The sequence below is a fragment of the Fundulus heteroclitus genome, chromosome 9 (assembly GCF_011125445.2).
Source record: "Fundulus heteroclitus isolate FHET01 chromosome 9, MU-UCD_Fhet_4.1, whole genome shotgun sequence".
Lineage (NCBI taxonomy): Eukaryota > Metazoa > Chordata > Actinopteri > Cyprinodontiformes > Fundulidae > Fundulus > Fundulus heteroclitus.
In genome coordinates this window covers 28882807-28898721 of record NC_046369.1, presented here as the reverse complement: position 1 = coordinate 28898721, position 15915 = coordinate 28882807, and the positions used below count along the sequence as shown (strand labels likewise).

Genomic DNA, 15915 nt, shown 5'->3' with positions numbered 1-15915 from the left:
ACAGAAACAGTGAAGATCGTCACTGCATACATGCCAGAACACAAAAGCCGAGCTGTTATTTCTCTCTCTCTCTGAAACAGACTTTTATTATGGGGGGGGGGGAACACAGAAAACATGCACAGAGCCTCCCTGCGTGCATCAATGCTGTGCTTCACACCAGCAACACTGAACAATAGCAGGCAGATAAACACAAAATGTCAAGAAAATGGTTTTTATTCATGGGCTGTCATGGAACTTTAGGAACAAATGTCTGTTTCTTTTCGAGCTTTGTTTCAAACAATATATTTGTTCCAAGGTCTGAGTGAATACTCGATTCTGATTGGCTGCAGGGTGTCCGTTAAAAAGTGTTATAAGGCACTTATAAAAACGTCCCGATAGCCTGATTGTGCTAAATTATTGCGCTGGCTCAAACGTTAGCTGGTAACAGAGTGGACAACACAGAGAGCTGGTTACCTCAGCCGCTTCTTATGAAAAACATTAAAGTATTGATAACTGATTTAATATTTATATCGTAAGTGACCATGGTATAAGCAGGATAATGCCCTTCAAGGTGTCCATTATCAGAAATGAATGGACTTTGCGGAAGCAATCGTCCTCTGCTTCCCATTGGAAGGGTTCACGTCTCCTCCTAGTTCATTAATTTATGATAATAGACACCTTATATATTTGAAGGATAGAATGTTGGTAATACTTGGCACAACTTCCTTATGGCTATAGCCTTTAGTCTCCTCTAACTTTTCACAAGGTTGAAGCATAAAGTGAACGCAGGATCTATTCCGCTCTGCACGCTCTCCCTAGATCGTCCGGACTCCTGGGTCCTGCCTTAGGCTCACTTCAGCTCATCCCTCAGGTTTTCTATTGGAAATAGGTATGGGGAGCGCGATGGCCATGGAACCATGGACCGAGGAACCATTAGCTCATGATCCTGTTGAAAAACTGACTGATGACCAACTCTTTTTAGAATCCACCAGTTCTTGTCCCCCTCCCCAAATGCTGTGGTATTTCAAATGTTGGTGTCAGGTGCTCTCAATAAGGTTTCCACAAGCTTTGGAAGAGAAATGGGGCCAGACAGAATCTTAAAGTCATTGATTAAGAAATAAAAAGGTCACGGAAACACCAATGAACTCAGAAAAGTTTAACCTAAAGAAAAAGAGTTGTTTATTTGAACGTGATTGTTGTTATTACTCTCAGAGCCACTGGTTTTTTAAAGAAGAAAACAAAAGCATTTACCCGGGTGGGATGTTTATCACATACTGAACAAATGTACTTAAATTAAAAGGTTGGCTTGTTCTAAACTTGTCAGCGTGAGTTCATGTTCATGGACTAATAGTTTGCACATCTTTAACAAGGGAGTCAATAAATGTGGTCAAAGCTGTAGGTGTCTTTGTAAATGCTTTACACACTAGATTCAGTCTTGTGTTTGTTGGATTTCTAGCTGTGTTTTATTACAGTTGAAGCAGAGGAACTGTGTGAGCCTCATGCAGCACACAGGGAGAAAAACCTCCCTGTCAGCAGCATACAGCGTGGACGTGATGAGTGTTGACCAGCCCAACAACCAGGGCGATCCATGCCAGACATGACGACACAAACAGACCATCGTCTGTCTTGTGTGGGGCGAGAGCACGGCTCCTTAAAGATCGATAATGGTTTTCAATTTCTCTCTGCCTCTGCCGCTTTAAGAGGAGCCAAAACGCAGCCCTCACAGGATTCCTTCTGGCCTGGAGAGCGCTCCATAGGAGGATAAGACGGCCATTTAAAATCCATTACTCGACCACACGGGGCCGAGTAATGGATTCTGACGGCGTGCCACCCACGATAGCTAAAACTTTGAGGCCAACGGTATCTGGGATTTTTTTTATTTATTTTTTTACTGCACTAGAGTAGTAAAAAAAGTTGTCTACGGGTCGGTTAGTGAGCATTTCTCTGCTTCTTGTTATCTGATCCACTGAAGACAGTGGTTTAGGGCAACTTGGACTGTCTTTTGCTTTAACAAACCAGAGATCAGTTGCATCTCACCACGGATCCCACGGTTCCTTTGAGCAAACTTCCCCGCATCAAAGCCGTACCCCCCTCCCCCAACAAGCTATAATAAGAAACGTTTTAGTGGTCCCTTGCCTAAAGATCAAACATTGTGGTTTATAATCAGTCTGCCACTGTGTTAGAAGCTGTGATTTATTGTCAGAGCTGCATGGGGGCAGAAGCTGTGGCAACTATTGCACACAATGTAGCTTGGCTGGCTTATGTTGAAACCACTGTTTGCTGGCTTTACAGCTAGACATCATGAAACGAGTCAGAGACGGGCTTATTCAAAGCCATCTTTGAACAGCTGCCAGCCTCCTGTGTTTTTATTATTTTTTTTATTTTTTTTGTTCACAGCTCTGTATTCGTTGGAACATGCGGCTAAAGTCCCAACGGTACCTCAAACTGACTTGAATGAGGAACTATTTTCTGAAAATCGTCACATTGTACATAGATGGTCTAGATAATCCCCTCTGGCATTGTGGGATCTGTCTTGACACTTCTAGCAAAAAACAAAAAACAAACAAAAAAAACAACACTAGGATTTTAAGACATTTAAAAAACTATTTAAAAAAAAACTATGTTTTCCTGTATGGTAAAGACAGCGCTTACAAAATATCCAAGGTTTCCTACAAAGATTGCCTCCATCCATCTTCCTGTCAAATTAGACCCGCTTCCCTGTCCCTGCTTAAGAAAAGCGTCCCCACAGCATGACGCTGCCGCCGCCGTGCTTTACTCTGTGGCTTGTGCATTCAGAGTGATCGTGCGGTATTTTCTTTCCCTTTCTCGCGGGGCCACAGAGGAACAGAGCCATATGCCTGCGTGTTTTGTCTCGCTCGCTTTAATTTTCAGAAGCTTGTTATTCAAGCGGCGTGTAAACGCCCCGGTTTTAACTGCTTCCCAGCAGATAAAGAAAATATCTTCTTTTATTTCCCCATTAAAGGTCCTTAAGACTCAAGTCAGATTCTAACTCTCGGTCATCATCATCCACGCCGTCGAGAAGATCGTCACCGCCGTCCTCCGCATCAGATCCCGGACCAGCGAAATCACTCGGTGTGGACCGAACGCTCGGAGGGGCCCGTCGTCGCGGAGCTGCCAGAGACAAAGAAAGTCGCTGTTAATTTGTGAATGAAAGTCACCGGTTACTGTTGGTCATGCGGGATTATTTTTGGACCGCGTTCAGTTGGTGAACAACTGTGAACAATTATCCATCTCCGTCTGCAGGACTGTGCTGGTGTGTGCGAGAATGCACGTTATCCCGCTTTGAAAGGCCCAGATTGCTGTGGGAAAGATTTCAGCGCAGATTGCAATCATTTCCGGGAACGGCAATGCTCTGTTTACGGGAAGTCTCAGGGGTGACCAGTGCACGGCCCGCACAGACACACAGGAAACTAAACTGCCCACCGAAGGCCCGTTGGACTGGGAACAACAGCTTATGAGCTTTATCCACACATGGAGGAACACGGCGGGACTGCTGCTGTGCATCATTTTCAGCTCTAGTCATATTTTAAGTCTTTCCTGCATCAAATATTTTGTTTATTTTAGAGTACAATTATATGTTTTCTTGATGAATCTGAAGGGAGAAACCTGAAAGCCAAATCGAGGAATAACAATCTGTGGTCCGATGTCGGCTAGAAAGACTGCAGTTCCTTCCCCAACTTCACCAGACGATCAGCAAACGCAGATATTAGGGTGGCAAACGTAATAGCAAAAATAACAGCCTATTAATAAAAGCCAATTCGAAAATGGCCAACAATGCCTTTTGCCCCTCTATGTGAGTCAGATCTGCTAGGATCTGTTGGAGAGTTTGAGCCAGGTGTGCGGGGGAGGCATGACTGGGAAACTACATGTCCCGTCTTGTTGACAGACTGTAGCCCTGCGGTGCGCTGCACAATGTTCTGTGTTCCCACACTGATAACCCGTTTCTGAGCACGTCCAGGAGGACGCCTCGGCACGCTGAACTGCCAGGTTCGCCGGTGGAAAACTGGGCTTGGATGCATTTCCACATTTCCTCAAGTTAAACCCACCAACCTCAACGTGTTTTATACTGCACAAGTGGAAAGTAAAGGATACATGGTTTGCAAAGGTTTAGCATTTAAACATTTGTAGTCAAACCATTTTACTCTGACACGTCTATATAAAATCCAGTAAAATGAATAACTCTCTGCAGTCAACTACTTTTGAGTCCTTCACTGTTTAATTTAATCTCGGTATAAATCCAGCTGTTCTGTGAAGGCCTCACAGGTTCGTTGGGGAGCGTCAGTGAACAGATCAGGAGGACCAAGGAGCACAGCAGACAGGTCAGGCAGAAAGTTATGGAGACGTTTAAACAGACATGACCTGTTACCATTGAACCGTTTCCAATAATATGACCATAGTTTCTGTAACTTTAGCTAGATTGAATTTAGGACCTTTTACGATTGTATGATTTTATGGTGATATATCCTGCAAAAATCAGGTTTTTTAGCCCTTAAACAGAGTTTGTTGTGTTCTTGGACTCTCTAGGAATGCAGAAAATGTAAATTCAAACATTCTTTATTGTCACCGTGCGGCGACTCCGGCTAAGAGTACACATAAAAGACAAACGAACAGGCAATGAACAAGGGTTACAGTGTTTTTTTTTTTGTCATTATACTGTTCAAAAGATTACAAACGTTATAAAGATGAAGATTCAAAAGTTTGTATGGACTAGTAGTCCTTCATGAGTCACAGATAACAAATAATGAGGTAATAAGGTGCTTATGTGTAATGAATGTAGTCTGTCTGAGAGCTGCAAATATACACAGCCTGGCCAAAAAAAAGTTGCCACCTGGATTTAACTAAGCAAATAGGTACGAGCCTCCCACTGGATAATTATGTTTTAGCTGGCAACAAGTGATTTAACCCCAACTATGCGATGAGTTGCTTCTCATTTCTTCAACAACCATGTGGAACGACACATCCCGTGGATGAGGAAAACACAGCAGTCTGTTTCAGTAGGGTCAGATCATTGGCAGGCATCGAGCAGAGCAAACATCTAAGGAGATTTCAGAAACGATCAAAACTGGGTTAAGAACAGTCCAGCACATTATTAAAAACTGGAAGTATAGTGGGGACCCATCGTCTTTGAGGAAATAATGTGGCCAGAAAAAAAATCCTTAAATGATCGTTATTGCCGATCATTTAAGGATTGGTGAAATCGTTTGGTGAAATCAAATCAAAGAAAAACAGTATAACGGGCCATGTTTAATAGTGAAAGTAAGAGCATTTCCCCACGCACAATGTGTAAGAAACTAAGTGGTTTGGGACTGAACAGCTGTGTAGCCTTAAGAAAACCCCTAATCAATGACGCTAACCAGAAAAAAAAGTTTTGAATTTGCTAGGGAGCATAAAGATTGGACTCTGGAGCAATGGAAGAACCCTGTTCCAGAGGGATGGGTGCATCAGGGTAAGAAGAGAGGCCGGCGAAGTGATGCACCCATCATGCCTAGTGTTAATGTACAAGCCTGTGGGGGTAGCGCTATGATCTGGGGTTGCTGCAGGTGGTCAAGTCTAGGTTTAGCAACATTATGAGCTCAAAGAATGAGGTCAGCTGACCTGAATATACTGAATGACCAGGTTATTCTATCAATAGACTTTTTTCTTCTCTGATGGTACGGGCATATTCCAATATAACAATGCTGGGATTCATCGGGCTTGAATTGTGAAGGAGAGGTTCAGGGATCATGAGACATCATTTTCACACATGGATTGGCCACCAGAGTCCAGACCTTAACCCCACTGAGAACCATTGGGATGTGCTAGAGAAGGCTTTGTGCAGCGGACAGACTCTACCGTCATCAATGCAAGATCTTGGTGAAAAATGAATGCAACACTGGACAGAAATAAATCTAGTGACATTGCAGAAGCTTATCGAAACAATGCCACAGCGAATGTGTGCCATAATCAAAGCTAAATGTGGTCCAACAAAATATTAATGTGTGTCCTTTTTTATTGGTCGTGGCTTTTTTTTTTTTTTTTGGCCAGGCAGTGTATCTTTATATTCTTTTTGGGTCATATTTTTCAAGCCGTTCAGTTTTCTCTATTCTCTATTTTGTTTTTTCAACAATTGCATGACAGTATATGCTGATGAGCTGCTAAACAAGGTGATGGACCTCCTTTCTGTTAAATAAATATGCTAATTTCCATCTGTAGTCCCTGGACAGGTTGATGTTAAAATAAAATTTAAAATAAAAGAAACACAAGACACATGCATTACAAACAGGCCAAACAGAAACAGTATGTCAGGGTCACCGATAACAGCAAACTACACTCAGGACGGACAGACAGGAGCAATAATATACTCAAAAGAGTAGTTGTAGCATTTTATTGAACTTTGCACTAGCCCTAAAGTGTGAGATGTATTGTCCATGCCCTAAGTGTTGATCTGAGTTCTTATAAAATATGCTCAAAAGTTTGAGATGACCTTAAGCATTCCTTAAGATAATTCTTGAATCTTGTAAAACTTGAAGCCTCCCTTACAAAAGCTGGCAGACTATTCCACTGCCCACAGCCCTTGTATTTGACCAAATGCAGTTTTTCTCATAGGTGCCTCACAAGCTCGTCTACTCATGACTCTATTGGTCCGTGACGCTGTCGTCCTCTATTTAATGTTGCCCTTCAGCTGTGGTCGGGCCAGCCCACGTAAGCTTTCATAGACAAGACAGGCCTTTTTTTAGATTTTCTGATCCGCTTTATCCCTCATGGGGTCGCAGGGGTTGCTGGTGCCTATCTCCAGCGTACACTGGGCGAGAGGCGGGGTACACCCAGGACAGGTCGCCAGTCTGTCTCAATAAATTATGTTTTCACAAAATATTACAATGGTGATAAATAAATGTTTTGTTTTTTTATGCAAAATGTTCAATGCTTTTTTTTCTATAGCCTCACTATTGGCTTCAGGATTGTAACACCTGTCAGGGACCAGCTGGTTATACAATAGCTTCCATGGAAAAGATCATACAGTGCAAAAACATCAGGGCGGCTTTGTTCATCAGTGATCCTCTTATTTCATTCAAATTAGAAACGTTGTATTTAATTCTCTGTGTTATCATTTTTATACGCCTTTCAAAGGAGAGTGTGGTGTCTAACAGCACACCCAAATATTTCAATTCTGATATTAGTTGTAATTCATCAACTCCAATAAACCCATTAGACCGCCTGATACCTGTGGCTGTTTTACAGAACGTCGATTCTTTTAGTCCAAGCTAAAGGATGCCAAAGCTACAAGTGGATGAGTCAAAATGTTCACTTATTCATTCTGCCATCCCCCAACATGCTACAAAAATTACCAAACGGGGTGGAGCGGAAGGCAAGGTGTGAAGTCCTTCCTCTGCATTTAAAGAGACGGCACCAGGACAAGTTGCTCTTAGATGCACCTGACCCACACACAATCCAGTCCTCGAGGGCCGGTGACCCACGACTTTTAGACGCGTCTCTCTGTCAGCACGCCTGAATCACACAATCGGGTCATCAGCAGGGCTGTGTAGAACTTCAGCACATGAGGAGGAAATTCAGCCCTTTATTTATGGTGTATTGGGCTTGGGATACATCAAAAAGTTGCAGGAAACTGAGGACTGGGGTTTGACACCCCTGCTAGCCTATCATTGGCTGCATCCTTTAGCCAAACATTCAAAGTTGTGTTTTTAAAGCCAGACCTTGTTACATACGCACTCCTGAAGTGGATAACAGTTCTAAAAAAACACCCATGCCAGCATCACAAGCAGATTTGTTTCTTGGTTTTCGTTCCACTTCACAATCGTTTGTGGGGGGTTTTATCCAATAAAGTACATTGAAGTCAAGAAATACGAAAAACCATAACTAGATTGATTATAAATGGTTCTGCTCAACTCCGCGTATTCCTACCGGGGTCTTTGTCCTCCAGCCAGGACAGATCATCAGAGCTGATCTCTGCGAGACTCGGGGTCGGGCTAAAATCCTCAGAGTCCGAATCTGCCTCGTCAGACCTGAGCCCTCTGCTCCTGCTGGGAGGGGCCAGGAGCGGCGAGGCCCCTGAAAGCCACGGAGAGAATGGGATTACGGGCTTGTCTCGCTGAGGGACAAAGAACCAGAGAAGAAGATGGACATACCTGACGTGGCCGCCTGCAGCAGAGGTGGTGATTCCTGTCCTCGGAGGGTGAGACCCCTCACTTCATTCTTCAGCTCGGACACAGTCGTTCTGTTGCAGGGGATACGATGCAGCTCGTGACGCAAAATAAAAAAATAAACGCAGCATACACGTCATGCAAAAACAAAATCACGATAAATCTGCCGATAAGCAATGCGCTTGATAAGCAGGAATTTATGTTTTTCATTGTTTTGGTGCAGTTTTTATGAAAAAATGGCAAAACAAAGTGTAACATGTCACATGTCTGCACTAATAACGGGTTGCGTTGACCCAGCATTCACCTTATTCCTATAATCTCTTAATTAGTAAAAAAGAACTGCAAGCAGGCTTGCATGCACCTCATCTGATGGACGTCCTGCTGAGTCTGAGAATACTGGCGGAGAGTCTTTGTCAGCTCGCTGCTGTGTGTTCTGTAGCTTCCTGTCAGCTCCTCCAACATCTGAGCAACAAAGCAACCGCTGAGGATCAGAGGCAACACAAGCAACAAAGCCTCGAGCAGACGGCGAGGCCCGTGTTTACCTTGCAGCTGCGTTCGTATTGTCTTCGCGTCTCCCTTGCCTCCGTCTGCTGGAGGTGCGTGTCCTCCTCCTGTCTCCCTTCAAACAGGAAAGGACGGGAAACGATGTGAGACGTGAATGACGGGGCGGCCGGCTGAATCAATACAGCAGAGCGATGCCTGTGTCTAAGACTCACTTATCCGTGTTTTCAGCGCGTCCAGCTCTCTCCGCAGGTGCTGCAGCTCGTCCTGACGGAGCGTCGAGCTGAAGCTGAAGCAACAGACGGAAAAGACGTCACACTATCGACAAGACAACATTCCTGTTCCGCTTTCGTGCCGAGTCCGTGATCTGCTGAGGCAGCAGCTCCAAAAAATATCGCACCTCTCCTCCAGGTTGCCTCGCGACGCGGCCTGGGCGATGTTTCCCCGCAGGCTGCTGAGCTCCCGTCCAACCTCCATCCTCCACTGCTCCATCCTTCGCTCCACTCCTGAACTCAGGTCTTCCCTTTCTCGGCTCCTGACCCTGAGCTCCTCGCGCAGACTTCGCACCTCCTCTGCAATGAGCAGCAGAGTGGTCAAATCAGAACAATGTCGTCTTTAACTGGGACAGCCTGGTTTCTTCCTGTTAAAGGGGAGTTTTCCTCTCCACTGTCGCTACATGCATGCACGGTATGAGGGATTGCTGGACTCTTTCAGGAGGAGGGAATGCTGCAAGTCGAAGGCTCGATGCAATCTTCTGGTTTTCCTTAGATGGAAAACGCGTTAACCAATCTGTCTGTATAATGACTTTGTAAAGTGCCTTAAGAAGACATAGGTTGTTTTTTTTAGAATAGGGGCCTAACTACAAAGTTTACCACTATGTAGTTCTTTGAGTTGGTCTGCAACATGTATTGAAGTTTATGGTTATAGTTTGGCACAATGTGAAAAGGTTTAAGACACTGCATAAGGTACAATCAGTAGATCAAGATGTGAATATTTAATTTAAGAGGATAAACTGTAAAAGAACACATGAATAATGTAGCACTGCTCCTTTAAGTGATGCCATCATCATGGCTGATGAGCCTCAAAACAATAGCTCATATTTCACCTCCTTACTTCCTTTTTTGCAAGATATTCAGCTACTGAAGTAATTTCCTGAAGTCCCTCCAGAAGCAAGCATGGAGTAGCTCGGATGATTTATTGACAGACAATAAACCTAAATGAAAATGTGTTTGGTGCACTTTTTCTCACTAAGTCAAAAGGCAAAGTGAGGCAAAGCGAGGCATTTAGGCAAATGCCAAAGAAATGCAAGAGGGAGATCCAGAATCCAAGCTCATGATTTGCAGCGCCCCGATCTGACTCATGGCAGTGAACACACAACCCTCACCTCACGCGCAGCCCTGGGTCCGTTCGCCCCACCGACAGTTCATGCCTCCATATGTCAGGTCATCAAACTAATTCTGATATCAGAACCTGAGTTAATCCTGAGGGCAGTTATTCAGGGAAGATAGCTTTCCAAATCAACTCGTCCCTTTGTGAAAATCAATTTCAACTATTAGACAGTTTCCCCAAGCATGAAAACTGGCCACAACGTCTGAGTTGACTTTTTTTTTTTTGGCAAATGTTAAATGGTCTTTGGCTGGTGATGTTGATCTCAGTATCTGTGATTAAATGTGGTTTGTTATAATTGAGAAAAGGATAACTTTCATTTTACATTGTGTTTAAATGTCCCTGTCCACAATGATTTGTTTTGGTTTTTTTTACTTGTGGTCTTCACCTGTGAGGATTGCTGTATAAATAACATTATAAATAACCGCATAAATGACCTTTAATCCTTAATCACAAGATAATGAGATCTAGCATGAGAGTCAGGTGAGCAGTTTTCATGCAGAAGTGAGATACCTTGCAGAGTCTGAATGTGGTATTGCTGGGATTGCTTCTCCCTTTCCAGGTCATGGAGTTTCTGCGTGAGGGACTCGATCAGCTTGAAAGCAAGAGCAGAAGAAGACTCCAGGGATATAGTTGCAACGGGGGGATACTGAGCGACACACATACATAGTCATTTACAATTTATCACGTTATGACCACAGACCACACCGATTACACCAACCTTTTATGAGACAGACCAACGCAAAGTAATTAATAACTGTGAGGCAGAAGGAAAACGATCGAGAGTTTTGAAAAATGTAGCTGGTATTTTTATTCAGCCCTCATAATATGTAAATAAAGTACAATTGTGTGTTTTTCAATCTCATTATGAATCCAGCTATTCTGTGAAGGCCTCAGAGGTTTGATAGAGAACATTAGTGAACAAACGGTTACACGGACACCAAGCAACACAGCCGACAGGTCAGGGACGTGTAATTAGAAGAGTTACTTTATGATAATATATCCTAAGATCTGAACAGCTCACATCGGAGAATGAAAAAAAAAAAACTATGGAACAACTCATTTCCTTGTTATTGTTGCCCCACATCTCCTTCTTCTGCCCCTGTTCTGAGGTGCGTTTGAGAGCGTCTTGTTTTGATAAAACAAGACGCCCCACCCTCCTCCAGGTCACAGAGCGTCCCACCATCTTGTTTAGCAGCTCCGCAGCAAATACTGTGACGTAATTGTTGAATAAACTTAATATAGAACAGAAAAAAACTGAATGGCTTGAAAAATATGACCCAAAGGGAACATAAAGATATCTGCACAGCACCTGGAGAGACTAAATTCAAATTTTCTGCATTCCTAGAAAGTATGCAACAAAATGTATTTAAGGGCTAAAAACGTGGATTTTCCAGGATAAGTCACCTTTAGGAGAGGCAAGGAAAACATTAGTCAATGAAGCAACCAAGAGGCCCATGCTAACTTGGGGGGAACTGCAGAGATCCACAGCTCAGGTGGAAGACTCTGCTAACAGGATAACAATTGACGTGACTGCCTGTCAATCAATCCTAGAGGCTGCTCACCAACTGACCAATCAGCAATCGAGATGTGTCCCAAATGTCCTTATATACCGAAGCTGCACGCCCTTTGCCCCAGACAACATTGTGGGGATTTTACATTACGAAAACATTGCAGCCAGGGGGATTTTGTAAAAAAAAATTCAATAGATTGAAAATCTAATTAAAAGAAATTATTGGTTAAACGTGGTAAGAGGGGCAAGTACAATACAGACATAAGTTATCCTGAATGTTTAGAGGGTGGAATACAGTTTATTGATTTCCAAAAACCTAAAAGGAGTCTAAGAAACATTTAAAATATGGATAAAGGCATACGGCCCACCTCATGAGCAGCAGACCACAACAGTGATCCATGGTAGCTTCTGCATGTTCGTCTGCATGAAGGCAACTCAATTTTTGTTCATAATTGTATGCTTAATGGTTAAATAAAAAAGTAATGCTCATCACCAGTTCTGCTGTGTTTTATGTGTTCTGTATGTTGCAACTTCTGGTTGCATAAGCTGAATCTTTGTCAGCTTTGATCTTTTAACATAACTGCAAAATTGCCAGTTATTGACTTTTCACATATAGGCTCGGGTTGCATTTGACATCTTAGTTACCCTAATAAATATAATCCCAACTTGAAAACTGTTGGCTGAATTGACTTAAGTTATCCTGTAATTTGTTGAACGATCTGAAACATTTCAGGATGGCAAAACATGCTTAAACAGGAAAAATACCAATGTGCACCAAACTTTTAGATTTTTACTGTCAAAAATGTTGTAGACCATGAATCATTGGTCTCCAGCTCACAATGATGAGCGACTTTGTGTTGGTCAGTCACATGAGGCTGTCATGTCGCAGAGGTTTTATTATTATTTTTTTTTAAAGAATCACACACCTGGCTGTGTATCTGGAGCTGCGACTGAACGGCAGCAAGGTCAGCCCACTGTACACCTGAACCGAGAGATGAGGGAGGCTTATGGACCGGCAGGGCTGCGTGGGAAGCAGGAGGGTCCAAATTTGTAAAAACTACACTCTCCTTCACTGGAAAACCCAAGAAGAAGAAAATAAGTTATCAGAAATGACTTAAGTCTAAAGTCTGAATCAGAGGTAGTTAATCAGAACTACGGGGGGATTTCCCTTTTCAATCTGAAATAGTTCACCCACCTTCTGCTCCTTTGGGGAATTTCCCAGCAGAAGTCAGTCTTTCCTGTTGACACATTAAAAAATAATTTTGTTAAGCAAGGGGATGCCTGACAGATTAAACCTAATCTCAATAAGCAAGGAACAATTTCTAATCTAAATCAGGAGATTTTGGCGATGCTATTACTGCCACGAGCTGTCTGCCACTACAACGGCATGTTAGAAGCACACAAAACACATTCTTATGATTCATGAATGTACTCACCCTCATCTTTGCGACGCTGCCATCAGCTACAGACAGGATGGAGTTTAACTGACTGTCCCAGCTCATGTCTTACAACAGAAACAGAAAGCAGAACATCACATACTTAGTCAAATCCATTCCTGTTTCTAGCTGAAACATTGAGTTCTATAGTGCTGGAGCAACCTGAGACGCCCCTTGTTGCTGCTCTGTGAAGTAACAGCTGAGTTAGGCTTTCTGACACTATGAGGAGGATTAAGTTGCACAAGCTCTCAACTTTTGCAAGTTAAAGTTGATATCCCCGAGCCTGGGTGTACAAGATGTCCGATAATGTGATCTCCCTAGGGAGTTAACTAGACTAAAGACACATAATAAAGGTATTAAATGACAGGATCATGGATAAGTCTTCTGTTCAGATGTGTTTTTAAAACCCGTTGTTGCTGTTATTTATTTAGTTTATTTTTATTCCTTAGAGTTAATCTCTTCTTCAAACAGACGTTGCCTCTCAAGCAGAGACCCATAAACAAAGATTTTATAAATTTGTTAAAATTCAGTTCAATTCAGTTTTATTTATACAGCTCCAATTCACAACACGTCATCTCAAGGCACTTTACAAAGTCAAATTCAATCAAATCACACAGATTGGTCAAAAAGTTTCATATCTAAGGAAACCCAGTAGATTGCATCAAGTCCTGACAAGCAGCATTCACTCCTCCTGAAGAAGCGTAGAGCCACAGTGAACAGATGTCAGCATCGTCGATGGCTTTGCAGCAATCCCTCAAACTCAGAATGCATGAAGCGACAGTGAAGAGGAAAACTCCCCTTTAACGGGAAGGGAAAACCTCCAGCAGAACCAGGCTCAGTATGAACAGTCATCTGCCTCCACTGACTGGGGTTTAGAAAAGACAGAGCAGAGACACAAAAGCACAGAAGCACACATTGATCCATTAATCTGTTCTACATCAGATGGTAATAGCAGATGATCTCACTCCCCTGGATGATGTCACAGTTAAAAGAACGTCAGACCAGATGTACCTACTATGAAGAAAAAAATGAAAGAGAACAAAAAGTTAAAAGCTGAAATGACAACAAGCAATGCAAATTAGAGAACAGTAGACTGGAGAACAGTAGAAATCAGTAGAGTGAGAGAAATAGGCCCTGATGTCCTCCAGTAGCCTAAGCCTATAGCAGCATAACTATAGAGGTAGCTCAGGGTAACATGAGCCACTCTGACTATAAGCTTTGTCAAAAAGGAAAGTTTTAAGCCTAACCTTAAAAGTAGACAGGGTGTCTGCCTCACGGACCAAAACTGGGAGTTGGTTCCACAGGAGAGGAGCCTGATAGCTAAAGGATCTGCCTCCCATTCTACTTTTAGAGACTCTAGGAACCACCAGCAGACCTGCAGTCTGAGAGCTAAGTGCTCTGTTAGGAACATACAGGGTAATCAGAGCTTTGATATATGATGGAGTTTGATTATGAAGGGCTTTATACGTTAGAAGGAGAATTTTAAATTCTATTCTTGATTTAACAGGAAGCCAATGAAGGGAAGCTAAAATTGGAGAAATATGATCCCTCTTGTTGATTTTCATCAAAACTCTTGCCGCAGCATTTTGGATCAGCTGAAGACTTTGAACTGCATTTTGTGGACTTCCTGATAGTAAAGAATTACAATAGTCCAGCCTTGAAGTAACAAATGCATGAACTAGTTTTTCAGCATCACCCCTGGACAGAATATTTCTAATTTTGGTAATATTCAGGAGGTGAAAAAAGAAACTCTGGAAATCTGTTTAATATGGGATTTAAATGACATGTCTTGGTCAAAAATAACACCAAGGTTTTTTACTTTATTACCAGAGGCCAAGTTAATGCCATCCAGATTAAGTGATTGATTAAGAAGTTTATTTTTTGAGGACTCTGGTCCAAAGATTACAACTTCTGTCATCAAGACATGCCTGCAGTCGAAATAATTGATTGGATTGGTCAGGATTTATGGATAAATATAGCTGAGTCATCTGCATTACAGTGGAAATTAATCCCGTACTGTCTGATCATTTTACCAATCGGAAGCGTATATATGGGCCCAAGGACTGAACCCTTATAATAATTGCAATAAATTAACTTCATTGAGACTTTTTTTATTGGGACCATAGACTATTTTATACAGACTGCACTCTACGTAATAACTATACAATCGGACACATTTAAAAAACAGCTTATTGTGCAATAACTGTGCCCTGAAATGTTTACATGTCCAGTCGATCATGTAAACATTTCAGGCTCATTCATCTCAGAGCGGTAGGTAGCGGGGTCTGAAACTCTGCTACTACTACAAGTTTGTTACAAAGGTATTATAATAATACACTTCATTTAACCATATTAAAACGGGTTCAGTGAAATACTAGTCTATGTTATGCCCTCAATGTTTTATTTATTACCTCTTTTAGGGTGATCCATCATGCCTTAATTACGGGGATCTAACTATGCTCCTCTCTCCGCTGTGATTCGCAATGGGAGCAAGATTAAGATCAAATAAAGCAATGGCCGCGCAGCTCTCTGTGTTAGTCCAACTACAGATCAACAGAACAGTGACAAAGCAGTGCTGAGACGAACACTGAACCCTTCATTTGTTTTGGCTCATCGCTCATTACCAAGCCAGGGATGCACAGTTAACGGATTCGGTCTGCAGACTCTTCTTCCGTTTTCCTTCTTCTTCTGGTGTTTTATAGCTGTTGCCAGGCCAACAGTAATGGTGCATAGCCGCCACCAGCTGGACTGGAGTGAGGAAGTTAGATAAAAAACTACTACTACTACTACTACTACTACTACTACTACTACTACTACTACTACTAATAATAATAATAATAATAATAATAATAATAATAATAATAATAATAATAATTCCTTTTTCTTCTGCCTAGCTGTGCTTTATCTGCGGAGTACAGCACCTCCTAAAGCTGTATACCGC

General features: G+C 42.4%; 1 protein-coding gene across 3 annotated transcripts; it reads right to left on the bottom strand.

The window, feature by feature from the left end:
- Positions 1 to 197: 197 nt before the first annotated feature.
- LOC105928906 (trichohyalin) lies at positions 198 to 15649 on the bottom strand. 3 transcript variants are annotated; one of them, XM_036141406.1, is made up of 12 exons: positions 15386 to 15649; positions 12975 to 13042; positions 12734 to 12776; positions 12465 to 12610; positions 10539 to 10674; positions 9040 to 9211; positions 8855 to 8928; positions 8681 to 8757; positions 8500 to 8600; positions 8124 to 8212; positions 7900 to 8046; positions 198 to 3111 (listed from the first exon to the last, which is right to left on the bottom strand). In XM_036141406.1, exons 1-12 carry the CDS (start codon positions 15405 to 15407, stop codon positions 2957 to 2959), a joined length of 1230 nt encoding a protein of 409 aa, XP_035997299.1. In that variant the 5' UTR covers positions 15408 to 15649; the 3' UTR covers positions 198 to 2956. The 3 variants fall into 3 exon arrangements, with proteins under 3 accessions (XP_035997299.1, XP_012721898.2, XP_035997300.1); XM_012866444.3 differs by having other exon boundaries at positions 10539 to 10620; XM_036141407.1 differs by lacking the exons at positions 7900 to 8046; positions 8124 to 8212 and having other exon boundaries at positions 2952 to 3111.
- Positions 15650 to 15915: the final 266 nt, after the last annotated feature.

Excerpts from the sequence above, each read along its gene's own strand:
- LOC105928906 (XM_036141406.1), bottom strand. The coding sequence starts at position 15,407 with ATGATGGATCACCCTAAAAGAG. Across the intron at positions 9,212-10,538 it reads CCACATTCAGACTCTGCAAG|AGGAGGTGCGAAGTCTGCGC; the intron begins GTATCTCACTTC and ends TGCTCATTGCAG. Across the intron at positions 8,047-8,123 it reads GCTGCAGGCGGCCACGTCAG|GGGCCTCGCCGCTCCTGGCC; the intron begins GTATGTCCATCT and ends CGTGGCTTTCAG.